Source organism: Misgurnus anguillicaudatus, chromosome 11 (assembly GCF_027580225.2).
Source record: "Misgurnus anguillicaudatus chromosome 11, ASM2758022v2, whole genome shotgun sequence".
Taxonomy (NCBI): domain Eukaryota; kingdom Metazoa; phylum Chordata; class Actinopteri; order Cypriniformes; family Cobitidae; genus Misgurnus; species Misgurnus anguillicaudatus.
This window is the reverse complement of record NC_073347.2, coordinates 5,461,740-5,489,608: the sequence shown is the minus strand read 5'-3', so window position 1 is coordinate 5,489,608 and position 27,869 is coordinate 5,461,740. Positions and strand designations below refer to the sequence as shown.

The window sequence follows — 27,869 nt, the reverse complement described above, 5'->3', positions numbered from 1 at the left end:
CTTAAACACATATTGGGTTTTTTCATTTGATATATTTCGTTAAAAATACATTAAAATAAGAATAGCCAGCCCAGGACTGCACGTATTGGTTAGACTGAATGACGACCTCAAGTACTCTGCTGTTCCATTTGGAAAATAACCGGACTCGCGTCCTCCCATCCTCGGGAGTTCGTTCTTCAGAGTCTGAACTTGCAAGTCCGAACTACGAAGGACGCAAGTCCGAACTTGACGTACTTGGTATTAAGAAACGGCCCAGGTGTGTCAAATGAGTGAACCATACAAAATCTGTCATGCTTTTGTTCTTCTTTGCTTTTTTGTGTTTTCTTTGTTCTTATTTCCTGTAAAGCTGCTTTGGAACGATGTACAATTGTGAAAAGCACTATATAAAATACAACTGAATTGAAAAAATGTGCTTCTCCAGGAGAGATGTGAGAAGCCCTGCTTTATGTGTTTTATGAATGCACTGATACCAAATTTCTGTACTGATATTCATTAAGAATGACATCTGCCAATACTGATGGTTATGCCCCTTAATTCCAGGATATTTGGATAGTGGCCTTAAGGGGAACACGTTATGTTCCAAATGGGATAAAACCACTTCCTAAGGGCACTTTGTAGTGAGAACAATCATGGCTGCTATATTAAAGAGCACCTATTGTTCGATTCACATTTTTAAATTTCCTTTGGTGTGTAGGTGGGTGATTCTCACGAAAACTTGGTTTTAAAAATGTCAAGCATGAAAATGTAAAAATTGCTTAAATTTACTTTTTTTCTCACCAGACATTGAAAAACAAAGTCTGGAGTAAATGGGAACATTAATTTAAAAACTTTTACTTATCATTTAACACTTTTTGTAACATAATTTAAAAAATGAGTCCTAAAAAATCTCATTACCGCAACAGTCAGAAAACATCAACACTGACATATTTTCAAAATGACATGACAAACCTGAAAGAACATAATTTGGAGATTCTGCACATGCATTTAAAATCAAAGTATTATGCTTCTATTAATTAAATTAACATTTAATAAGCATCTGTTGCGGTAATGATAATCAAAATGTCGTGTAAGCATTCTGACAAGACAATATTTCAAATTAACTGTAAAAAATGATCTTACCTGGTAGCCATCTTGAAGTAACTGGTCCATGTGCTTGGTCACTCAAAATCAAACTTTATTAAAATTCTGTATGTGTGCTTAAACTGTTCTCAAAAAGTGTTGCGGAGGATGAGAACATCAGGCTTGGACACATCATTTTCCTAATTTTTCTTCATTATTATTATACATGAATATTCTGTAAATATTATAAGTAGTAGCAAAACATCCATTTATTTTTTTCTTAATATTTTTGTGTTAATTTGATTAAATTACAACATAACGCATGTTCAAACACAGCCGGACACATTGCGGTAATGGGAATTTCAGCAGAAAATGAGATAAAATTTACAATGATGAATTCTTATGTTGAAATCACACATTGTGCAAGATAGAACACAGTATTGTGTTAATTCTGATGCTTTTTAATGTTACTATATTACACATTTTAAAGCTAAAATCATTAGTGCCGTGGTGTTTCAATGGTTTCGTGAGAATCACCCATTTGTGTATTAGTACATGTTAACGATATGCAAAAGGTACAAACACCAAAGTAAACGATGACCTGAGTTATCGTCTCCAGCTAAATCTCTTTTCAAACACACGGGATTGTAGGCAACAGTTTACTTCCTGGGATTGGTGATGTAGACAAGACCGACATTATCATAATTCCTCCTGCTTGGACTGTAATTCTGTGTATGTGTATATATCAGGGCCGCATGCTTGCACATACAGTTTAGATCTGTCAGACCACATGAGAAAGATTGTTTTTATGTCTTATCACTCTTAATAACTCTTTTAACATCAAGCAAGTCCCTATTTTCTAATGTGGATGGACATGCATTTGTATCAGGTTAAGCATTTAGGACGGTACACCTCTCAGAAAACGTACAAATAAAGATCATTTTCGATGTTTAATCACTATTTAGAGCATTGGGATTGCTAGACGAGGGCTTAATGTACTTATTTTTATTAAAAACTTCTACTTTGACCAAAAATGAAATGTATACTTTCTTTCCCCCTAGCTCAAAATTCATTTGACAGCATGGGCCACATACGTTTTCAACTTTTGATCATTTTTTTCTGTTGTTATGAAACAACAAAAATTATATCTTGACTCCCTGGATCAGTGATAACAATTATGGCATAGTCAGCCATACTACTTTAAGATGGTTTTTCCAATTTATACAAATTTGTGTTTGTAAAAAAAATATTACTTTATGGCATTGTTGTTCTTGGACCTAGAAATTTGCCACTTGCAGTTTAAATTCGATTAAATTGAAAACTTTATACAAAATTACTTGCACTAGCAACATTATTTATGGATTTTACAACATCAGGAATTATTTTCTTACAACAACCAGCCCAAATATCCCTTTATTCCAATGGTTTGATGTCATGCTATAGAGATTATCAGTATCTCCTGAAAACAACTTGATAATGATAAGGCAACTGAAAGTGGGAGTAGAGACTGGTAGAGATGCGCCAATGTCGTTTAATAATAAATCTGTGATTTCCAGATCTGATTGGCCAGTTTGGAGCTGTTGAGCAAACAAAACACATACAGTATAACATGGTGGCAGCCTGTTATAATCTTTTTGTCTGTCTTTTGCAGGAGCAGCGCTTGCATTTTCTGAAGCAGCAGGATAACAGGCAGCAGCAGGTTTCCTCTGAAAAGCGTAAACTTCAAAGTCTGAGAGACACGATGGAGAAACAGGAGGCGCAGCTGAAAACCGTGCGTGCACTAAAGGGACAGGTTGAACAGAAACGACTCAGCAATGGAAAACTTGGTGAGCAACATCTACACAGCCCTAGTGAAATTTTGGACTACTGGAATGCATTGTATTTTGGTTTTCCTCAATCATTGCCTGGTCGATTACAGATGGTCCAAAATGCAGCTGCAAGGCTGCTGACCGGGACAAAGAAACATGATCATGTTACCCCAATTTTGGCCTCGCTTCATTGGCTCCCTATTCATTTTAGGATTCAATTAAAATTTTCTTGTTTGTTTTTAAAGATCAAGCTCCCTTATATATTACAGACCTTTTTACACCCCTTGGCTTGCATTAGATCCTTAAGATCCGCAGACAGGGCGTTAGAGGTATTCAGGTATATGTTTGTAACTTTAATTTGAAAATATGTAATGTTGGTGAAATTTTAATATGGAGCGGTAACGCATTCCAATGTTTAGGTGCGGCTATGGCGAAAGCTCGATCACCCCTAGATTTTAATTTAGACTTTGGAACAGTGAACAGACTCTGGTTGGAAGGCCTAACTGTGGGTTTACACTAGTGTTGGGCGATATGCCCCATTTTGAGATCGTCCTATTGTCAGCCTGTGAGATTGGCGATACACGATAGTAACGGGGGGCGGGGCAGTAGTTTACTAATTCTTTTATTTCTTAATTTTTTACTCATTATAACAAGTCACTTGATTGGTGGACAAAAAAAGAACAAGAGCAACACCGTCATGACGCAACCTTCTTAAAACTAATGCCATTAATGCGAGCGTGTCATTACATCCCTAACCATGATTACGTAATAACTGTAAAAAACATGCATCTGCGCGCGTGCACATACAAACAATTCAATGCATTTGTTTGGTGCTGTTGCAGAAGGCTACACGTGTCAAGCAGTGGTGCTCTCAGATGTGCCTTTTTAAAGACATCGGTCCAGCGGAACGCGATCACATTTTAAACAGAATCATATTTTAAACACGAGGGATGGTGTTGCTACAACTCCTTGAAATGCATATCATAAACGGGATTAATAACTAGTGATCTGACTTCGGACAGAGCGCAGCTTTCTGCACGTACGTGAGTGTGAGAGAAGCGCCAATATGCAGCGGGTCATATTTTTTAAAAAAGGAAAGTTTGCCTCAGCTCACATGAAACGCATTAAACTGAACAAATACATAAGGATTACTACTTTAGTTTATGTTTAGACTTCGGACAGAGGCGAGAGCGCGTGCACGTGAGACAAAGAGAAGCGCAGCTGCTCATGACACGATGGATTTAGTGCTAGAAGGAGTCCAATACACGCACATTAAGTGCAGGTTATGAATCCTCTCTCTACAAGCTCTCCGCGTAAAGTGAAGCCCACCAACTCTCATGCGAGGAAAAGCATGCAATGTGGATGTTAATATAAAACTATGATGATGATAATAATAACAACCATTTGCCAACTATCGTCATGACTATCGCCATGAAAGCCTACCACTGGCGATATGTCTGGAGATCGTCGATACACGATACTATCGTCTATCGGCACAACCCTAGTTTACACCAGACATGAGTTCAACGATTTGCATGAGTAGATTACATACAAAGTCAGTGCAAAGACGTGATCAGTAGGGGTGGCACGGTTCATGAAAAAAAATCCGAACCGTTCGGTTCGCTTGTCTCGGTTCGGAGCGCGTGTGTGTCGTACGGTTCAACGGTTCATGGCATGCTCAATGTATGTAGCCTCGTGCCCTGTATGTGACCTCAGATAGCGTGTTCCCCTTTCGCGAATAGCGCGAAAGAAGAGGTGACTGGTGTAGAGAGTGAGTGCTGCCGGTCATGTTACGTGTAGAAATGGCAAGAGGGAGAGAAAAGGAAGTCTGCCCGCAGTTGGAGGATGCGCCAGCGTCATATAAGTTTGGTGTGTGGAAAAATTTTTTATTTCATGTTACCTATGATGACAGCGGAAATAAAACAATAGATACAGCCACACGCGATGGCCTTCTCTCCGACCATTTATCTAATCTGAGGTAATGAACACTCTTTTACGTCTTTTCGTATTCAGCGCTATTTTTAGCCTTTCGTTGATAAAACGAAAGCGGCTGATTTCCGCGTAGTTTCGTTTTGCTAGCGTGTGAAAGTTGCGCGATCTTATTACATAAACTGCCCCTTAAAGTAATCAGGACAGAAATGGTCAAAAGTGGACAAAAGAGACGGATTTAAATATTACAGGTGTAAACGTTTCTCTCTCGTTCACATATTCTCTCTGCAGTATTTAAGGAGCCTCTCAGTGATAAATCTTAAAGCTACACTGAACTTGGCATTTTGATAAATGCAAGTTATCTTTGTGTGCTAAAAATGCACATGTAGATGGCAATACACATTCTCTTTTTTGCCAAATAAATGAAAAGCATGTTGAAATCATCAATGTCTTCCCTCTCGCTGTGTCAAAATCTCGCCTGGCTTTTCTCAGGGATGTTCCCAATAATGTGCTTAAAGTCAAATTCAGTTTGTGCATGATTACATGATATAACTTTTTTTAATACTGTATCCTACATTGTGGATAATTAATACATTAATAAGATAATACATTTCTGGAGTGTTAAAAAAATAACAACACGAACCGTACTGAACTGAGAACCGTGACCATAGAACCGTGATACGAACCGAACCGAGGGTTTTGTGAACCGTGCCACCCCTAGTGATCAGATTAGTCCTCGCGTGTGGCGATGCGAATGACGCAATATGGTCGGCGCGTTTACCGCAAAAACAGCCGCTGTTCGCCTCAAACGCGTCTTCGCCCCAAGTTGAAAATATTCAAAATAATATTCAACTTGAGCGAAAAATTCACATGACACAAAGTTAAATTCCGCGAGTAATCTAGAGCGAGTAGCGCGATGCCCCGCGTTTGGTGTGTACGTAGCATAAGAGTTCTTTCTGAACGATATTCACACAACAGATCTGAGAGGTAAAGGGGAGCGAGGCCATTTTGTTTTTGTCTGTTTGGTATTTTCCAACTACTTTTTTGATTTTTCAGGCTATAGCTTAGCGGCTTTTAATCTCATACTTTGTAAATTCCAGTTTTCTAAGTTTGTATGTGTGTTTTCTGTAGTGGAGGAAATTGAGAAGATGAACAGTCTGCTCCTTCAGAAACAAAGAGAGTTGGTGGTAGCTGTTTCCAAAGCGGAAGAACTGAGCAAACAGCTCGAGACGCTGAAAAATGGACGTATAGATGTGGTTAATAATAAACACAACTCTGTGGCTGAGCTGGACCGGCTCTACAGGGAACTACAGGTAAAATTTGACATTAATCTGAGGTGTAAATCTTAAAGTCTCAACCCTCCGTTCAAAGCACATACTCTGCTTGTTTTCACCAGCTGAGAAACAATATCAACCAGGATCAGAATACTAAACTACAGCAGCACCGAGAAAACCTGAATATAAAGAACCAGGAGGTGGCTGACATGGACAAACGAGTAAATGAACTGCGAGATCGCTTGTGGAAGAAGAAGGCTGCTTTACAACAGAAAGAGAATCTTCCTGTACGTACCTTTTTCTCCTCCATATTAAATGTCATTTATTTATTTTTATTATTGTCAAGTTATTTTAAGTTTTGCACTTTCTATAACTGTCCACGTATGTTTTAGCCACATTTCCTAAGACTTTACTTTTTGCTCACATGAAAAATACAAGCATTACAGCCTTTATAGTAGTGAACTTAACAAAGCAAAATGTCCATTATGGTAAATTCATGAGGCTGTAACGAAAAAAAAAAAAAATTTCAGCAGGTGCCTTCAGATGGCCAGATGATTCAACAAACAGGACTGTCTCGTGTGGCTGCGGTTGGTCCTTATATTCAATCTTCTGTGATGCCCAGAGGCTCATTTAACCAGGACCCACTTAAACCCCCTTACCCAGAAGGCACAGCAATTGCACCACATGACAGGAGCACTCCTCCAGTTACAGGTAGACTGGTTTACTGTGTCTACCCAAAATAGAGACATTTTAACATGTTAGTATGATTAGTTCTGTAGTGATCAAAATATTAAAAACAATTATGTGAAAAGACTTTCTCATTATGTAGACACTGCAGATACATTTGGTTGTCACTTCACATTTTATTGCTTAATACTGTTATGTACACACACAGTTGAGTCATTTGTGGGATTGACAACCAGGTTATATTTCTGAATGAACTCCCACAAATTCCTAGTAGTGACAACCACATTTAGAGAAATTCTGTGCAGTGTGAACAAGACCTCACTTAACTAGTTGTTGATGATGATGTGTATGTAAAAGTACATCAGGGACATTTCTTTGTTCTGCATGCACGGAACAGGAAATCGCAGGAAAAGAGGTACAAGTGTTACTCTTGTTGTCAGATCTTGCATGAAAAATCAGCAAACAAGTACAAGCCCTTAATAAATCCAAATGCTTTATATTAAAAAAGTTTTAAAAAATTGCAACCTGCACCTTCCCACTTTAATAAAAGTTAATCCTGAAAAAATGTGGACATGGCACAACATTTAGCTTGTCTGCCTGTGGCCAAATAGTGTAGGGTAACCATTAGTGATGCGCGGGTCGTGTTTTTCCAACCCACGGGTCTCGCTTTTATGAAATATTTGGCACGCCCCAACCCGCCCCGCAACACTGTATCTATTTTTACAACCCGCCCCGCGCCCGCAACCATTAAAATAGACATACTAGGCATTTGTAATGTAAATAAAAAGAGGCTTTATTTCAGCCTAAAAGTGTTTGGAAACAGCAATTAGATTATTTCCCCCTGTAAACTGGCAACAACATACACGAATGAGCCATAGAAACCAGCATGGTCATATTAATATAGAGATAGGATAATGATAAACATTTTCAACATTTACAAAGCAGCGTTTGTATTCACAAATTCCCCAACATTACCTTAATTTCCCCCGCAGATCATCTTTCATCTTTTAATTAAACGTTTGTTTTGTTGTTGTGGCTGGCAGCGGGAGCTACTTGGCGCTTCTGTGACGTGACACCAAAGGTTTGGGTATAAAGTTACGTTGCGCAAGTTACGTTGCCACGTAGCCCTAAGTAATTTAACCTAATCAAAGAACATAATGAAATATAAAAATATATATTTAATATATATGCTACAGGGAATTAGACGCAACATATCTGTTTTTTAATTTTGTTTTTAATGACCCGCCCCGCATTAAAGTTACAATTTCTTTACCTGCCCCAACCTGACCCGCGGGTTACGAGACGACTCACGCATCACTAGTAACCATCAAACATTCCCCAATGGAAATGGCTACTAAATGGCCATTTCGTGCAGTTTCTCCTTATCTGTTTTTTCTTTATCCACAAGAAAAGATGATCAAAGAGTGACAATGCCACTGCTGTTGTCAACATAGGGGACATGACTGAAAAAAAACATACATTTGATGGATATGTGCAGTAGATTTTTTTAAACATGCGTCAAACTATTTTAATGTTTAACTAATAGACTGATAATAATACTTTTTTTTTAACTTTCTGTTAATGGTTAATCAATTTATTATGTTCATCTTTAGTAGTATGAAAAAAGAAATTGCACAGTGATCGGATACATTCTTAGGGGCCAGTCACACCAAAAGCGTTTATGGCAGTTGCAGGCGCCTTTTTTGAATGATATTCTATGGGCAGGGCACGTTTGCGCGCTGTTTATGCGCGCCGAGCGCCTTGCGTTTTTTTGCCGCCTGCCCCGCATGCGTTTTTGAAGGAGCGCTGAGAGCGGAGAAGCGCCCGACGTCATTCGCGTCTTTCCATTGTCCAATCGAATGAGGGGAGAGGCGGGCCTTACGTTGTGGTGAGGGAAGTTTACAGTTGCTTTGAAGAACCGGACTCCACTCGCTCACTCTCTCCTGTGTGTTTGTGCACCTCTCACCCTCAAACAAGGTCAGAGCAAGCGTCCTCTTTTTAAAGTTTCTGCTAATATGACAGTTAACAGCAAAAGAGCGCTCACGCTTCAATATTTGATTGACAAGATAGCTGACTCGGTGGTTGCTTAGCAATATGAAAAGCCGCGTCGCACTGCTCTTTTTTTTAAAAAGGCAGTGCGTCGCGCCTTGCGTTTGCAAGCATTTAAAGCGCTTTTGGTGTGACTGGCCCCTTAAGGGGTTGTGCGCTCAGCGCCGTGTGTGGGAAAAAAACGCTAGCTTCTGGCTTATTTGAAAAACGCAGAGCTTCCTTTGGAAACAATTGAAAACATGCACCGGCCGCAGGCGTAAAAGCTTTGGTGTGCACGGCCCCTAACTCTAAGCAGTGCTGTCTTTATGCAGTGGGCGTAAATCCTGATGAATGCTTTTTCATTCTAGGGTATATAAATAGTAACCAGAACAAAGAGGCTCAAATGAGGCTCATGCTTATAATATGTATATAATATAACCTTGTGAGGTAGATTCATTTAAACTAATATAAGCATTCAATTTAAGCCAGGTTTAGCCAGTCACTATTGAATATTTTGATGACGCAAACTTTTGTTAGAACACTGTTTGAAGTTTTATAATTAAAATAAAAATTTCTGCATTTCTCAGGCAATTTGACATCAAAGTTGCCACAATGGAGTTCAGCCAATGCCAAGCCTGGCAGCAATCTCGGGTCGTTTACTCTTCCACGCATGACGACCCAGACTGCTGAAGATCAAGGTGTGACTTCCTACTCCCCAGAGACCCATATTTAATTTATAACACTGTTTACAATCATGTGTGGGTCTTTTGTAAATGTGCTATGAATTAAAGTGTTTTTTTTTCTCTGTCCCACACACCAGGTAACACAGGTGCATCTAACCATGACCGCAAAGTTCGCCCGGTTTCAATGTTTGAGTCCACTGAACCACTTAACCCTCCTTTGCATAAGAAGCAAAACAGTGTAGACCTTGTGAAAGATCAGGTAGTGCCTCACTTAAAATTGTATTCATTCATTTAATACATTTTCTTTCACTATTTGTTATTTCTTGGTGTTATTAGTAATGCATCCAGGTTATATAAATGAATCATTGTGCACATATTATTTCTTGGTATTTTACTTGACCTAACTGCACAAGAAAAGCATTTAAAATGATCGAATAACATTTTTTATCTTCAATAACTATTTGTTGACCAGTAACTTTGTTTACTACTAATTGAAACTTTGTTTAAATGCAAAAAAGCTTAATGACAAGATTTGATGTCTTCTTACAATCAGAGTGCTGTCAAGAACACCATTAAGGTTCCTCCTCCAGTTCCAAGTAAACCTAAACAGTCCAATCTGTTTGGGACCTTCCCTGGGAAGAGTACATCATCCACTCAGCACAATCACACTGGTTCCCTTTCTGGCCTTCCTCAAGGGAACACTTTACCCCCTCCTTCCAAACAAGAGCCTCCCCTAGCTGCCACTGTACACCCCTTCAGCCCAGATCCTCCTGGAGCAAAAGACTTACACAAACCCCAAACAGTGACCACCAGTTCAATCTACTCTATGTACACGCAGCAGCCCGCAACTGCCAAAACTCAGCAGCAGAACGCACAAGGAGCATTAAACAGAGCTCAGAACCGCAACAACTTTATCAGTGGTGAGTTTTGTTTTCAGATAAAGTCATGCATTTCCACTGTTACATGTTCCTGTGGTTTAACTGTCCAGATCACAATTTTTTGCCCTTCCGATCTGATCAGAGTCATTTAATTTTAAGGATTGGAAGATCTGATACCTGGATTTTCTTAGTGTTAGGTGCATAATTTAAGTATAAGAACAAAGTTTTAGCATGATTTTATATTATTATATATTTTTTTATTACGGGCTAAATACATGACAAGCTTCGCATCATGTGCCCTTGAAAATGAAGTCACCGTCCGCCACTCGTTACGATGCTGTCATATTTACACAAAGCAGACAGTTTAACCGCATATTCAGCCACAGTGCGCACTCTCAGTTAAAGGAATAGTCTACTCATTTTCAATATTAAAATATGTTATTACCTTAACTAAGAATTGTTGATACATCCCTCTATCATCTGTGTGCGTGCACGTAAGCGCTGGAGCGCGCTGCGACGCTTTGATAGCATTTAGCTTAGCCCCATTCATTCAATGGTACCAATCAGAGATAAAGTTAGAAGTGACCAAACACATCAACGTTTTTCCTATTTAAGACGAGTAGTTATACGAGCAAGTTTGGTGGTACAAAATAAAACGTAGCGCTTTTCTAAGCGGATTTAAAAGAGGAACTATATTTTATGGCGTAATAGCACTTTTGGGAGTACTTTGACTCGGCGCAGTAACACCCTCCCTCTACCATTATGAGAGTGAGAAGGGGAGCGGACTTTTCAGGCGAGTCAAAGTACTCCCAAAAGTGCTATTACGCCATAAAATATAGTTCCTCTTTTAAATCCGCTTAGAAAAGCGCTACGTTTTATTTTGTACCACCAAACTTGCTCGTATAACTACTCGTCTTAAATAGGAAAAACGTTGATGTGTTTGGTCACTTCTAACTTTATCTCTGATTGATACCATTGAATGAATGGGGCTAAGCTAAATGCTATCGAAGCGTCGCACGCGCTCCAGCTGATAGAGGGATGTATCAACAATTCTTAGTTAAGGTAATAACATATTTTAATATTGAAAATGAGTAGACTATTCCTTTAACTGATGTCAAATAAGTATCGAGCCAATACACACAGCTGATATAGACCTGTTTAAAAATGCTTGATCCACCTTCCATACAGATCTTTGCGATCAGCTCGGGACATCCCTAAAAAATGTATATCTTGAATGTAGTGTAAGTTTTATCAAATGCATACATGTAAATGTTGTATTGTTGTAATGTGAGCATTACAACAATAGACTCCCCAGGGGTTAAAAAACTCCTAGTAGAAAAACCCTCCTGGCTTTTTTGGTCAGGAGGGAAAAAAATTCTTGGAGGGAAAAAAAACCCTTGCGAGAAAGCTAGACACAGCTGATTCTATAGAGGATATTCTATATATTAGATACTATTTTATACAGTTTTATGGGAAATAATTTTTTTTCTTGTTTTTGCAGTCTATGGAAAACCAGTAGCTCCAGCAGGCCAGCAACCTCAAAACCCTCAGCAGCTTGATAACCCATACCTGGATGTGGTCAGCGGCCCAGAAGCAGAAATCGGACACGGTACAGGAATTCCTGCTTCAGAGAACCAAGAGACTGAACGCATTCCTAGACCTCTAAGTCCCACGAAACTGTTGCCCTTTATTTCAAACCCCTACCGCCACCAAAGTGACATTGATTTAGAGGCTCTAAGGAAGAAACTCTGCAATGCGCCGAGGCCACTCAAGAAACGTAGCTCCATAACAGAGCCTGAGGGCCCTGGTGGGCCCAATATGCAGAAGCTTTTGTACCAGAAGACCACTTTGGCTGCTATGGAGACCACAGTGGGTCCTTCTGGAGAAGAGCAGAAAGTGGCGGCAACAGAACCTCATTTGTCTGATGAGGTTTCCCTTGTTAAACCAGATCAGCCGCTCTCTGATTCACTGGTGTCTATGGCCATAGAAGAAACAAAAGAAGAGGACAACTTTCCTCCACCTCCTTCACACCCAGCCCCAAAGCCTGACATTTCAATGTTACCTTCACCTCCCCAGGCACCTAGCCCCCCTCCTCCACCTCCCCCGGAGAGCTTCCAAGAAGACTTTCCTCCATATCCTCCACCTCCTTATCCCAGTGGTGCTGAGCAGGATACTCCAGAAGACATGTTCAGCATGAAGCCACCAGAAATTACTGGACAGGTTCCTTTGCCACCTGTAAGTGCACCTAAAAAGGTCTTTGGGAATAACATGTTATTGGTGTTTCTTATTTGTGCATCCTCGTTTTCTTTTTTGGGTCTTAGTTCTGCCCCTTTTAATATGTAATTCAATTTAATTTATATGGCGCTTTTCACAATTGGTAATTGTTTCAAAGGAGCTTTACATTAAAAGAAGCAGGGGAGAAACAGAAATATCGACAGACAATATAAGTAGCAAAATACAACGACTATGAATAAACTTTACAAGCGAGCGTATTAATAATGTCTCGTATACAAGAGGGTGCTAAGTAAAGCCAAAGTCGGCTGACTTCCCTGGGGTTGAAAAAAACCCCTAGGAGAAATACCTCCCGACTTTTTAGCCAGGAGGGAAAAAAGTCCTAGGAGGAAAAAACCTTGGGAGATATACATATATATATATATTTATATGGGATGTAAACGGATAAGGAGATTTAACAGGTTCCTTCGGTGGTCGTTGGTCAGGCATCGGCTGGGCATCATGTTGAAGGAAGGCCAGTAGATCAGTACTGTGTTGACCTCTACGGCAGCCGGAACTGGGTCTGTTTGTCTCAATGTCCTCGGGTTCGAGAACGAGACAGGGAGAGAGAAACAAAATCCTATTAGCGTAGGCGCCGTTCGCATGTAATGCAAGTGTCACACAGTGTTGTGTTTTAATATATGCTCGTTTCCAAACAGGCTAGCTATTGCGGCATTAGTATATTACCCAGACGAGTAATGTGAATGATTTGTTCTGTACAAGCTAATCATTGCGAGATAAGTATAATTTACTAGACAAATTATGTGAATGCTTTATTAAAGAAAAAAGTCTTACGTTTAGATTTAAAGTGATCGACTGTGTCTGATTGTCGGACATCGGATGGCAAAGCATTCCAGAGCTTAGGGGCTAAGTAGGAAAAGGATCTAGACACTTTTGATATTCTAGGAATAGTTAAGAGACCAGAATTTTGCGACCGCAAATGTACGTGGTGAATTGTATTCTGAAATTAATTATCTAAGATCCGAAGGTGCTAGGCCATTTAAGGCTTGGTAGGTGATTAATAGTATTTTAATCAGTGTATCTCTTTCTTTTAAGGAAGTTGTATGCCTGCACCGCCATATTTGAAACGCCTCCAGCTTGAACAAGACCTGTCGATTTCCTCTCCCAGAAAATTCCATTCTTTATCAATTGGCTTTTTTTACTGGGATGCTGGACTAGATTGGCTATTCAGACCGTTGCCATACCCCCTATTTATAGCAATACCAGTGACACATCTAGTTAATATTAAATATCTTTGTCTTCGACTCGCGTCTTGTTTTTTGTTCTTCATTGTTGTTCAATTAGGGAATTAAGATGTCAAAATGGGGGAGCTCCTTTGGCTTCTTTAAATTTTGAAATCTTGCCGAATGATCGCTGTTTTCATTCTAATCCTACCCCCAAACCTAAACCCAAAATTTCATGGGATTTAGTCCATAGCTGTATCCTATCTAACCAGAACCGGTGTTTTTGATGATAATCCTACCCCCAAACTTTACCCTTAACCCAACATCTCGTGAGATTTATCCTCTAGCCCGAACCGAGGAGCAAGGAAATGAGGAAGTCTCAATTTAAGTATTATGGATGTCTCTCTCTCTCTCTCTCTCTCTCTCACACTCACTCAGTCTCTTCCCTTTTTCATTGTGTTTGATAAGATTATAAACTCTGCATTTATTATCAGTAAATTTTTCTTGTAGACTAAAAGATAAAAAATAAAGCTACAAAGGTTAACATTTGTATATAGGTACAAATGTTCAGCTTTTGGCTCTAGTCTTTCAATGTACTGTTGCATTTGTAAAGAGAATCCTGTGGTGATACATCCTCCTGATACGTCCGATAAAGTTGGCTTGTTTGTGCAGGGTAAAAGGACAAATCTGCGTAAAACTGGATCCGAGCGCATTGACCATGGCATGCGAGTGCGGTTCAACCCTCTGGCACTGTTACTTGACTCATCTCTGGAGGGAGAGGTTGATCTGGTGCAGAAAATCATATACGAGGAAAGTTACTTTTCTTTTTTTTTTTTTATATTGAGTTTGTGAATGTGTGCCAGAATGTGTATGTTTGTGTGTGAACTGTAATTAAAATTTTATCACAATTTCAGTTAACGGTGAGAGGTGAATGACCAAGCGGTAATATGTCCAACAAAAATCGTTTTGTGTTTAAGAAGCATGATAATTAATATTTTTTTGAGTAATTTAAGTATGAAGGGAAATATATTTTTTATTCAAATAAAATAAGTTTTCGTAGAGTAAGACGCACCTAAGCGCCACATAAAGTCAGACACACATTTGGGACACGGTGACTCATGGCTGGCTGCACGTATTCATGCTACACGTATCAGAGGGTTTATATGGTAACAGTGATAGCTTTCCCAAAAATAGTTTGAACGCATGTGAGTTGAAGTTTATTAACCACCATGGTGTCTTCTGATTTACTAATAAGAATTTATTATTAACAAGCTCTGTTGTGCTTACACATTTTTCAACTGTAGTTTTACATTGATTCATGTTTCTTGATGTGAAAATATCTAGTGTTTAAATGTTATTGTGAGACCCCTACTAGTTAAAATGTTTTTTTTCTTTTGTCGTACAGTATATACAATTCTACATTTGACAATTAATAATACGGCTGTAATATAATATTTACAATGTATAATTGTTTTTATTTAAACAGGTTGAGAATGCAAGTCAGCCTAATGATGAGGGCATCACAGCGCTGCATAATGCAGTATGTGCAGGTCATACAGAAATTGTCAAATTCTTGGTGCAATTTGGAGTCAATGTCAATGCAGCTGACAGCGACGGTTGGTGAGTATGACTAGGGCAGGCCTTAGCTTTTGTACTACATTTTAAAGGGAAGAGTTGAGTTTAGTTAATGCATAAGGGGTGGTTCACATTTTGTGCATGCAAATACGTTATTTTGAAAGTAGACACAGAGAAATCACGCTCAAAACGAGTGCGCCGCACACTTTTTTCCCAGGCCAGTTGAAAATACTTCAACTTTTGAGAATGCAAAAATGTAAACCGCACCCTAAAGACTTGCTGAGAGGATTGTAATTCACACTCATTTCTAATTACTAGGAATCCACTAATACAACATTTCTGTGACAACCGATATTCAATTATTTAGAATTACATAGTGACAGATACATATGCTTCTGCTTTTTCCAACTTGTTTTAAATTGTTGTAAACTGACCTCTGCCCAAAATATTCTGCATACGTTCAGTCATTTAAAGCTTATTCTGCTAGCAATGAATCATAGACCGATACATTGATGCATTCCCACTAAATTTGTGAATCAATCCTAGCGATTTCTGTGATTGTGGCTCTTAATCAGAGGTCCTGTGTCGTACAGTGAGAGATGTTCAAAAACGGACGTTTTCCCAAATCTGACCTATGATCGTTTTATGACAGTGTCAAAAATTCAGCATGATCAATGCACAGTGTGTTTGCTGCTACGACCTGCGTACCGTTTACTAAGTCATCATGCAATGTATCCCTAAAATCTGGATTTGGATATGCATGTTGAAACAACAAATTATGTTAAAGTTATGCCTTCATAAATCTACAGATGTGCTTGGTGGAATAATTGAACTGTGTGTTTGAATCGTAGGACCCCTCTGCACTGTGCAGCCTCCTGTAATAACGTGCAGGTGTGTAAATTCCTGGTGGAGTCTGGGGCAGCTGTGTTTGCTATGACCTACAGCGATTTGCAGACAGCAGCTGATAAATGTGAAGAGATGGAGGAAGGCTACGCTCAGTGCTCTCAGTTCCTTTATGGTGTGTAACAACTTATTTGCTTCTGTGTTCATTCAGTAATAGTTCTGGCTCATATGCACTTACGTTAAAGCAGTGTTTCTCAAACTTTTTCAGCCCAAGGACCACTTTATCTTCCAATTTTTTTCTGAGGACCACCTAACAAAATCTCACTCTAATACGCCCCCAAAAAACAACATAATAGGAAGGATAAGCTAAATTTAAGTTTAATATGCAACTGTTTTAAGTCAAAAACTAATTTTTTAAACACAAATGCAATGCCATGTTTAGAAATTATTAAATGAATTTTATTTCATTTGAAAAAGTAAATGTGAAATGAGTTGCAGCTTAATATGAACAACAAACTGCCCATGTGAAAAAAACTGCAATTAAACATACTGTAACAGCCTATGTCCCACTTAATGCCATTCCAAAGAGTTTAAAACTGAGGTGGTGGGTATTTGAAGTCTATGGTTGTAACTATGGTAACAATAAAATGCTGAAAAAAATGTTTCCCCTTAATGTCCAAAATCACTTAAATAACAGGGATTTTACACATGAAACAAAAACTAGTACAATACAAAACTAATAGATTTTAGCTGCTTTCAGTTGCCGCTTGATCTTTTCTTTTGACTCCTCTTTGGTTTAGCCACCGATCCATTTTTACGTTATTAAAACAGAATATCACAGTTTCACAAGTGCATTAAAAATCTACTTAAATAAGTGGCGATTGTATAAACACTTGCCTAGTTTAGGTCATCTTTTGGCGGACCACTGGGGAGGTTTGTGTCCGCGGACCACACTTTTAGAATTACTGCATTAAAGGGATAGGGTTTCTAAAAATTTTAATATTGATATTTATTTACACAACCTCAGGCCATCCAATATGTTGGTGACATTTTTTCTTCAGTAGAACAATAAGGAAGATATTTTGCAGAAACCCCAGTGCTCTGTGATTCATATAATACAAGTAAACGGGTGCCGGTACTTTAAAAGGAAAAAAATCCTGAATGCATGAATGCATCGGGGCTGGATCAATCGATTGCTGTATGTACTTCTCATTTCAGCAAGCATATAGGGCATGGAAGTGTTGGTCATGATGGTCATCAGTTTGGATAATATTCTCCTGTCTCCTAAAGGCTTAAGCAAACAGAGCCTGCTTTCCTAATAACTTCAGTCAGCCTGTTGGCATCTCTGGCGTTATTTTCAGTGCCCAAGCACCATTCAGAACAAGGCACTAGCAATAAAAGACTTTTAAAACATGTCAACATATCAAGCATCGATACATCCAACCACAGCAAAGTCCAAACTTAACTTAGAGCTGTGTTAAAGGAATAGTCTACTCATTTTCAATATTAAACTATGTTATTACCCCAACCAAGAATTGGTGACACATCCCTCTATCATCTGTGCGCGCGCACGCAAGCGCTGGAGCGCGCTGCGACGCTTCGATAGCATTTAGCTTAGCCCCATTCATTCAATGGTACCATTTAGAGATAAAGTTAGAAGTGACCAAACACATCAACGTTTTTCCTATTTAAGACGAGTAGTTATACGAGCAAGTTTGGTGGTACAAAATAAAACGTAGCGCTTTTCTAAGCGGATTTAAAAGAGGAACTATATTTTATGGCGTAATAGCACTTTTGTGAGTACTTCGACTCGGCGCAGTAACACCCTCCCTCACCCATTATGAGAGTGAGAAGGGGAGCGGACTTTTCAGGCGAGTCAAAGTACTCCCAAAAGTGCTATTGCGCCATAGAATATAGTTTCTCTTTTGAGTCCGCTTGGAAAAGCGCTATGTTTTGTTTTGTGCCACCAAACTTGCTCGTGTGACTGCTCGTCTTGAATAGGGGGAGCGTTGATGTGTTTGGTCACTTCTAACTTTATCTCTAAATGGTACCATTGAATGAATGGGGCTAAGCTAAATGCTATCGAAGCTCCAGCGCTTACGTGCACGCACACAGATGATAGAGGGATGTATCAAGAATTCTTAGTTAAGGTAATAACATATTTTAATATTGAAAATGAGTAGACTATTCCTTTAAAGGGACACGCCACTTTTTTAAATATGCTAATTTTCCATATTAAAAATATTGCACAACGATATTATGCATCGCTTGAAAATAATCCCCTGCTATTGAAAGATACTAAGGGGACTACTTTACAGGCAGTGCGTAATATCGTTGCGCTTCCTGCAGCCATGTTACAGCAAAGTCCTTGATTATTACGCCAGAATAAGATTATAGTTCCTAACCATATCTGCCTAGAAAATCACAACTTTTAGTTTTCTGTCAGTCTTAGTACAAGTTATAAATAGGAAAAATATCCAAACTCTTTGGTTATTTTTTTGCGTGATGCTAATGGTCTAATCAGATTCAATGGATTATGCTAAGCTATGCTAAAAGTGCTAGCGCCAGACCCGGAGATCAGCTGAATGGATTCCAAAACAGTAAAAATCAAATGTTTAACTCTAGGGGAGCTGGAAAATGAGCATATTTTCAAAAAAAAGTGGAGTGTGCCTTTAAAACAATTATAATTTAGTTTAAGCAGTCCAATGGACAAGTCACAAGGAATAGATGAATAGTCAAACTATAAAGAAGCAAATTAAACTGTATAGAATTAAAACTAATTGAACTAAAACTGCCTGCTGTGTGTTGTTGTTTTAATAGAAAAAATCAGTTCTGTTGTTTGAAATATGATTGATACATTTTCAGGTGTCCAGGAAAAGATGGGCATCATGAACCGAGGGGTGGTGTATGGTCTGTGGGACTATGAAAGTGACGAGGATGATGAACTGTCATTCAAAGAGGGTGACTGCATGACTGTGGTCTCCAGGGATGATGAGGAGGAGACTGATTGGTGGTGGGCATCCATGGGTGACAGAGAAGGATACGTGCCAAGAAATCTGCTGGGGGTGAGTGACATGTCATGCTCATGTGTAGTTAATGTCGCATCATAATTAACTACAAAAGCCAAAATATAATTTAAATGGCCCATACTGACTACTTTTCTATCTATGTTTCTTAAATGCAATATCTATGCTTGAATAACATGGGATTTTGAGGATGCACACAACATTTTGTCAAACGGGATGCAATAATTGAAAACTTTCAACTCTGCAATTGGTCTGATTGGTTTGAAACTTTGTGTGCGTTTTAGGAATAGTTGCCCCACCCAGAAATAAAACTCTTGTCATCATTTACTCATTCTCATGTTGTACTAAACCTGTACGAGTTTATTTATTCTGTTGAAAACAAAAGAAGATATTTTGAAAAATGATGGGTAAGCACACAGTTGTCAGAACCCATTGACTTCCACAGTATACGGAATACCGGACATCGGGGAACTTGACTGTAAATTTCGTCACCGCCCCTTTTTGGGTGATAGAAAAGCAGCTCTTCCATTGGCTTCCATTCAAAATAGCGGAACAAAGCAACGTTTTTACACAGCCGGCAGGCGTAAATAACTTCTGAAATCACTCAAATTAAACATGTTGAGTAATTATCTGTCCCCCCTGCCCGCCATAGAGCCCGAAAGATACATTAACCCATTTAATTTGGTCAATATAAAAACATGTCCCTTTCATTCTCACAGCGTCAAATTTGTGTAACAACGCCATCCAGTGATAGCTGGAAAATCGCTAAGCCAGTTAGTTGTATGACTTGACGGAAAAGTGCCCTCATTACTCTAAATATAAAGACATAATAAATAAATACCAAGTAACTTTCAAATACGAAGTAACATCATTCACTTGCTTCCCTGTTGACTCGATGAGGTACGAGTAAATGTCCGGGTAAGACACCTCTGGCCAATAGGGAGCGTTGTTACACAAATTTGATGCTGTGAGAATGAAAGAGACATGTTTTTATATTGATCAAATTAAATATGTTAATGTATCTTTCGCGCTCTATGGCAGGCAGGGTGGACAGATAACTACCCAACATGCCCAATCCGAGTGACTTCATAAGTTATTTACGCCTGCCGGCTGTGTACGAACGTTGCTTTGTTCCGCTATTTTGAATGGAAGTCAATGGAAGGTCTAGTCTGTATTCCCCCAAAAGTGGGCGTGAACCTGTTCAGAGACATTCTATGACGTTGCGCCGGTTGTGCGTATTTCTTTTTCCCATGCATTCCAAGTCAATGGGTATCATCAACTGTGAGGTTACCATCAAAATATTTTCTTTTGTGTTCAACAGATGATGATGATAACATAATTTCATTTTTGCGTGAACTATCACTTTAACCCTAGTTTGCATTTATGTGATGGTTTGTAGATATAGCATTTTATTAAATTCCACAAGCAGTGGGCACTGCTATTCAACGTGTGTAACAGTTTTACTTCTGCTTATCTTCAACAGTTGTATCCAAGAATTAAACCCCGTCAAAGAAGGCTGGCTTAATTGAAGTAAAGGAGACTTAAAGTTCACTGCCATTCCACCATCAATACAGACCAAAAGTCAAAACCTCTTTATGAAGAAGGTCTTCTTTGGACCATTGTGTTTCTGTCTTTTTTAAAACACTTTTTAACAAATGTTAATGTTACAGGGATGGTCACCATGTCATTGTGTTTTGTTTATCACAATTTAAGTTAAAACAAACAGGTCTGTGTATCACTACCTTTTCATTTAAACCTCTACTTTTAGGTAGATCTGTAATAATAAAGTCTGTGCTTATCCAAATGGCTAGTTATTGTGTTGGGTATTCTGAAACTTAGACTGTTTTGATTACATTATAAGCATAGTGTGATGCCAAACTACAATGCAATGGTTTGTGGACAGTTTAACAGCGTTTGCATATCTGTAATCAATGTTTGGCTACGTTTTAAGATTAATTAAATATAAAGGAAATCATCAGAGATATTGAAAAGTAGTGTAAAAGTCTTAAAATCATGTTTTACAACACCCTAGACTTTCAGTATGCCAAATATATGCGCAGACGCTTGCGTATGTGGGCAGCAACTGGATATAAAATCACACACTAAGGGTTTTTTTTATTCACACGTCATGGATTATATTTGTCTTTATTGTTACTGCACAAAATAAGATCCTTATCTTATTGATAAGTGGAATACCAGTTATTTGCAATCTTTTTATTTTATATTTTTCTTCTTTATTTCACTTCTGTTGTATACTGCACATGATATTTAACGTCAATAAATTTGAGATCGTAAAGTCTTGTTTTGTTTATAAGGGCCCAAGCACTTAAAGTGTAAAGGACCCTATAATTTTCCTTAAGTTGTGAATTTGTTATTATTTTTTTAAATTTCCAATAATTTGGGGCATAGCGTTTTGGGGTCCTTAACGTGCTCAAAAACTGACACCTGGGCATTGCATGTGGGCTCAGTAGCACCAACTGTAACAGGTCAACAAAAAATAGTGCATATGGGTGATTCTCACGAAACCATTGAAACACCACGGAACTAATGATTTTAGCTTTAAAATGTGTAATAAATGTGTATAATGTATAAAAAGCATCAGAATTAACACAATACTGTGTTCTACCTTGCACAATGTGTGATTTCAACATAAGAATTTATAATTGTAAATTTTATCTCATTTTCTGCTGAAATTCTCATTACCGCAATGTGTCCGGCTGTGTTTGAACATGCGTTATGTTGTAATTTAATCAAATTAACACAAAAATATTACGAAAAAAATAAATGGATGTTTTGCTAGACTACTTTAGATGACAGAAAAAATATTTATTGAATATTCATGTATAATAATAATAATGAAGAAAAATTAGGAAAATGATGTGTCCATGCCTGATGTTCTCATCCTCCGCAACACTTTTTGAGAACAGTTTAAGCACACATACAGAATTTTAATAAAGTTTGATTTTGAGTGACCAAGCACATGGACCAGTTACTTCAAGATGGCTACCAGGTAAGATCATTTTTTTACAGTTAATTTGAAATATTGTCTTGTCAGAATGCTTACACGACATTTTGATTCTCATTACCGCAACAGATGCTTATTAAATGTTAATTTAATTAATAGAAGCATAATACTTTGATTTTAAATGCATGTGCAGAATCTCCAAATGATGTTCTTTCAGGTTTGTCATGTCATTTTGAAAATATGTCAGTGTTGATGTTTTCTGACTGTTGCGGTAATGAGTTTTTAGGACTAATTTTTTAAATTATGTTACAAAAAGTGTTAAATGATAAATAAAAGTTTTTAAATTAATGTTCCCATTTACTCCAGACTTTGTTTTTCAATATCTGGTGGGAAAAAAAGTAAATTTAAGCAATTATTACATTTTCATGCTTGACATTTTTAAAACCGTTTTCGTGAGAATCACCCATCTATCATCCATATTTTGTGTATGTGTGCACAGTTGCAATCAATATTATTCAGCCCTTCTTTATACCTGCGAGACATTTTGTTTCAGAGAGAAACATTTTATGAAAGCAATTCAACAGAGGCATCACCAAACTATTATAGAAAGATTATTAATACACATTTGAGTGATTCTGAGAATGTAAAGTTTTTAAAAAATGAAAAACAAATCAAACTGACTCTAAACACTCATGTTCAAGATTATTCAACCCCCAGGTCAAATTTTGAGCCGAATCTTTATAACCTCCAATAAACCCTACCTGTAGATGCTTAAAGCTTTGTCACCTTTCTACTGCAATATTAACTTGTTTACTTCTCACTCGATAAAGCTCAGTTCACTTATTTTCTTTGGTTTTCACGTTTCCACTGCTTTCATTTCACTAAATCTTTCAAATCTGAAGACCGTACAGGCCACTCAAGAGCAGTCTATGACTGATCTCTGAACCAAGCTTTAGAAGATTTGAATGTATACTGCAGGAAAGTCCATTGATCAATAAGCTTCAGTGTCTGCATCGAAGGGATCACCACCTTCGCCAAAATGACTTCATACTTCAAATAGTGTCCTTCATACAGTCAAGATTTTCACTTCATGCAACTGCAAAGCACAACTATATCAAAACTGTTAGCGTGCTAGAGACGACTCTCTCCGATGCTGTTTTTAATTTGGCAGGTGACTTTACAATTGTAATCTACAGACTATGCTTCCAAAATACTTCCAACATGTGAACATTCCCACCTGTATTTACAGTAACATATGTGGTGCATGCAGAGCTGCACTTCGCCCCCACTTTGGACTCAAACCTAACTCAACCAAACTGTGCCCGAGCGCGATTGTCCCCCCTCCCTACTTCCTCAGAAGCATGTACTCACACTGTACCTTTTGTACACGCTTACGTCATTAGGATGCGATTGTTTTAATGAAAATAGGAAGTACAGCGCTTTCTTAACACTAGAACCCATCGTGATGTTAAGTATGTGTTTTTTATTTTCAGGGTTCCCACAGGTCCTTGTAATCCTTGAAAGTTTGTGAATCTGGGGGGAAAAATCAAGGCCCTGGGAAGTTGTTGAAAATATATATACATAGATACAGGTCATTGAAAGTGCTTGAATCTATTTTAGGAAGTTTTCTGAAAAAAAAAAATCCATATTCCCTGTGTAGTGTAGGATAATATCATAAAATTCTAGCCTTTTTAAGCACACATGTTAAATTGTTCACTTTAAATCTTTATATCTTCTGTATGCGAATGTTGATTCATACCAAAATGCTTTTTTGCATAGTTGTGTTTGACACATGAACGTCTCGGATTACGTTTGATAGACAACTATAATGAAGTAGTCTACTGTAATGAAGCTGCAGAACAACACAGAGACTCTGAGGACATCAACACAGAAAATCAAGTAAGAAGTTATGAAGACATTATGAAGTTCTTTGATCATATATTGTTGTATCTTTGTACTGTTTAATGTAAACTTTCTAAAATGTACAACTTTAATTATATGTCATTTTTAATTTGCCGTGTGTGTGTGTATCTGTATATGTATATGTGTATTAGTATTATGCCAAATACTTATATGTACTTTTATATTTCCAAAGGGCTCCAAAGAGATGTCTGTCCAGATGAGGGTGCATCAACGTTACCTTTGCTGACAAGTATATGCTTTACAATGTAAAACCTAACAGTTAACTTAACTCAAACCATTTAAGGACATCGGTTGCCTTGGACCATTGGGTTTTGAAAGAACATACATTTGAGTGCTGTGAACTTGGGTCTTGTGCAGTTGTGCACTTGTATTTAGGTAGTGTGAACTTAAATTGAGTCACATGCAGTTATGCACTTATATTTGAGTTCACACTACCTAAATGTGGGTGCGTGATTGCACAGGACTTGGGTTCACAGTGCTCAAATCTATGTGTTTTAAAACTTGAATGGTTTAATGCAACCGGTTTTCTTAAATGTAAGAAATTACAGTGTTACAGTGAGAAATGTTTGAGGTATTCCAAGACAGAGCTCTGTGATTGATTCTACACTGCAAAAAATCACTTTCTAATTTAGGATTTTTATCTTGTTTTTAGTAGGAAAAACTAAAAATTCTTAAATCAAGATGTATTTTCTTGATGAGCAAAATTACCTAAGAAAATATGGCTAGTTTTTAGACAAAAATATACAATTTAAGATAATTTGTGCCTAAACAAGCAAAAATATCCAACAATGGGGTGAGAAAATTGTGTTTTAATTAAGTTTTTAAGAAAAAAGAAAACTTAAGATTTTTTTTCTCACACCATTGGCAGATATTTTTGCTTGTTTTAAGCACAAATTCACTTAAATTGTGTGTGTGTATTTTATTTATTTATTTTGTCTAAAACTAGACTTGTTTTCTTGGGTCGTTTTGTTCATCGGGAAAAAGCAATTTAATTTAAATAATATTTCTACTGAAAGCAGGACAAAAATACTAGGTAAGAGAGTCATTTTTTGCAGTGTAGGACTGATTTCTTAAAGCAAGATCAATATATAGTTGTTGTTCATTTTATTTAGATATTTACTACATTACAGTGGCAGCTGGTGACTTCTTTTTTTGTGAGCACTTGATGCGAAGTTTGTCAGAACATGTATATAGCCCGTCATTTGTGTGGTTCCCAATTTCAAAATGTGTGTTCTGCGTGTCGAGTGCGTGTATGTGCATCACGTGTTTTGACTAAACACGTGATGCACGTGGTTTACAAACACACATTTTAAAAACACAAGCAACACACATGACACTCCGAACACTTATTTTGAATGTGCAACCCTCGGATGAGCAGTCACGAGCCGCCACTGCTACATTACATTGTACTGCTTTGAATGTAGTTTTCATTGTTGCTTTTATTTTGTTTTATTTTAATCTAATATTGCTTTCTCTGTCTGTATATTTATGAGTTTAAATAGTGTTGTTTATGTATGCAACTTTTAATATTTGTGTATAATATTATTTTGTGATTGTGAGAATTGTGGATTGTTCAGTTATTTATTAAATAAACATTTCAAACTCAATTCAAGTTTTTATTTTTTTAAGGGTTTTGGGGATGTATAGTAGTATATAGTGGGGGGGGGGTGTAGTCTATCTGCAGAGCAGGCAAATAACCAATCAAGTCACTAAGCTATGAGGGCTTGGGTTGGGCTTAATACAAAGTGTAACCAATCAAATCATCTCAACTGGAAAATTTCAAAGTACTGTCCCAATAGTTGTCAGAGTTTTGGGAGGGGGTTTTAAAAGCAACCAATCAGTGTTGAGATTAAACACCAATGGGGACACTAGAATTGTGCAAAGGTGTGAAATTCCAGTACCTCTGTAGGTGTGAAAATGTCCCCTGACAAAATCTTCAGTGGGATTATTTGCCATGGCAACAAATGGCTGCATATACCACGGGGATATCCCCTCAGCAAGATACATCCGAATTGGTATCATTACGGGAGTTTCCTAACTTGGTGGAATTAGTAGTTTACCCTCAGTGGAACTAGTAGATACTTCCGAAAATCAGTAGTGTTTACAGGAGTTTCCTAGTACGGATACACCTCTTTTCATGCAGTGAGTGTGTTAATTAAAGAAATGTTTCAAACATTCTGAAAGGAGTCTGATTAGTGGAGTCAGGTGTTTCATATAAGGAGACCTCATTACGATCTGCTCACTGCTACGACACATTACGCTTGACAAAGTAGTCCTGCTTCAAATGTTTTTAATTGTGATTTTTTTTCACATAATATAATGTAATATTTTAAATAATATTTGCTAAAATAGGCAGACTTTTAAAATTACAACTATAAAGATGATAAACATTTAAACTACAAGAATTCACACTCAGGGCAGGTGCAAGGATACAGTTTCTACCAGTCTATGGTTTCTACTGGAGCAGCAGGAGTCTCTCACAACTGTTACACTTGTAATTTATCCTGAGTTGTGTTTTTAGAAAATGTAATACTACGGTACAAGTTCACGGACTGCACAGGGATGAATCAAAACAAACGTGCAAGGACATTTAATGAGTTTGGCTGTGGATGCTTTGGAAGTTCTTCATAAAACGTTTGAGCAAAGATTAATTGATGATCAGAATTAAGACCATCTCCAGAACAGTGAGCAATGTTTGTGTTGTTTTTGAGTCTCGAGTATTTTAAGAGTTTGACTTCTTTCAATGCTTATTTTAAGTGTAAATAGTCAGTCATTACCTGCATTAGCAGTTTTGCATTATTTTAGCATTGAAAGTGTTATAAATTGACAAAGTATTTTGATATATTGAACCTTTACAGTTTTTTATTAGATTTTTCATATTGCACCTCCTTCATGTTTTGTGATGTTACAGATGAATAAACTGTTGAATATTTATGCTGAAATCTGATATTTACAGAACTGAAATTATTTTGCTTTTATCGGTTTTCAATTTAAAACAAATATATTATTTAAGTAAATTACAATTAAGCATTAAAAGTGTAATTATTACATAATAAGGGACCAGTCCAGTACCCATTAAAAATCCATACTGGGCCCTGGTAAATAATGTGGGCTTCATTAGGTGGGGCCAATATGGGCCCCATGTGTGTGGCCCAGCTGGGCCCCACATTAGCCCCACTTTGTTTCTATATCAAATTCATGCGGGCAACCCACGTGGGGCCATAGTGGAACCAGTGGACAAACCCATATAGGGCCCAGATAGAAAGCCCATGGGACTACGGTGCAAGTTCATGGACTGCACAGTGATGAATCAAAGCAAACGTGCAAGGACATTTAATGAGTTCGGCTGTGGATGCTTTGGAAGTTCTTAATAAAACGTTTGAGCAAAGATTCATTGGTGACCAGAATTAAGACCATCTCCAGAACAGTGAGCAATATTTGTGTTGTTTTTGAGTTCAAAGTATTTTAAGAGTCATTACCTGCCTTAGCAGTTTTGAAATGTTCATGATTATTTTAGCATTGTATTGTTATAAACTGACAATAAAGTATTTATATATATATATTGAACCTTTAAAGTTTTTAATTTGATTTCTCATATTGCACCTCCTTCATGTTTTGTGATGTATTAAATTCATGTGGGCAACCCACGTGGGGCCATAGTGGAACCCATGGACAAACCCATATAGGGCCCACATTGGAAGCCCATATGTGGGCCCCACCTTGCAATGTTGGCTGG

At 37.8% G+C, this 27,869-nt stretch overlaps 1 protein-coding gene across 3 annotated transcripts in view; it reads left to right on the top strand.

Moving 5' to 3' along the window:
• The window catches only part of tp53bp2a (tumor protein p53 binding protein, 2a), a 44,680-nt gene extending 23,139 nt beyond the window's left edge, over positions 1–21,541 (top strand). For 2 of the 3 annotated variants that reach the window (XM_073872918.1, XM_073872916.1), the window contains exons 6-18: positions 2,711–2,885; positions 5,928–6,109; positions 6,193–6,357; positions 6,601–6,781; positions 9,373–9,483; positions 9,606–9,727; positions 10,022–10,388; positions 11,848–12,581; positions 14,474–14,612; positions 15,289–15,421; positions 16,228–16,394; positions 19,085–19,284; positions 20,729–21,541. In XM_073872918.1, the coding sequence (XP_073729019.1) occupies positions 2,711–2,885; positions 5,928–6,109; positions 6,193–6,357; positions 6,601–6,781; positions 9,373–9,483; positions 9,606–9,727; positions 10,022–10,388; positions 11,848–12,581; positions 14,474–14,612; positions 15,289–15,421; positions 16,228–16,394; positions 19,085–19,284; positions 20,729–20,770 (2,718 nt within the window). In that variant the 3' untranslated portion in view covers positions 20,771–21,541. The remainder of the gene's footprint in view (positions 1–2,710; positions 2,886–5,927; positions 6,110–6,192; positions 6,358–6,600; positions 6,782–9,372; positions 9,484–9,605; positions 9,728–10,021; positions 10,389–11,847; positions 12,582–14,473; positions 14,613–15,288; positions 15,422–16,227; positions 16,395–19,084; positions 19,285–20,728) is intronic. The other variant, XM_073872917.1, reaches the window with a different exon arrangement.
• The last annotated feature ends 6,328 nt before the right edge of the window (positions 21,542–27,869 follow it).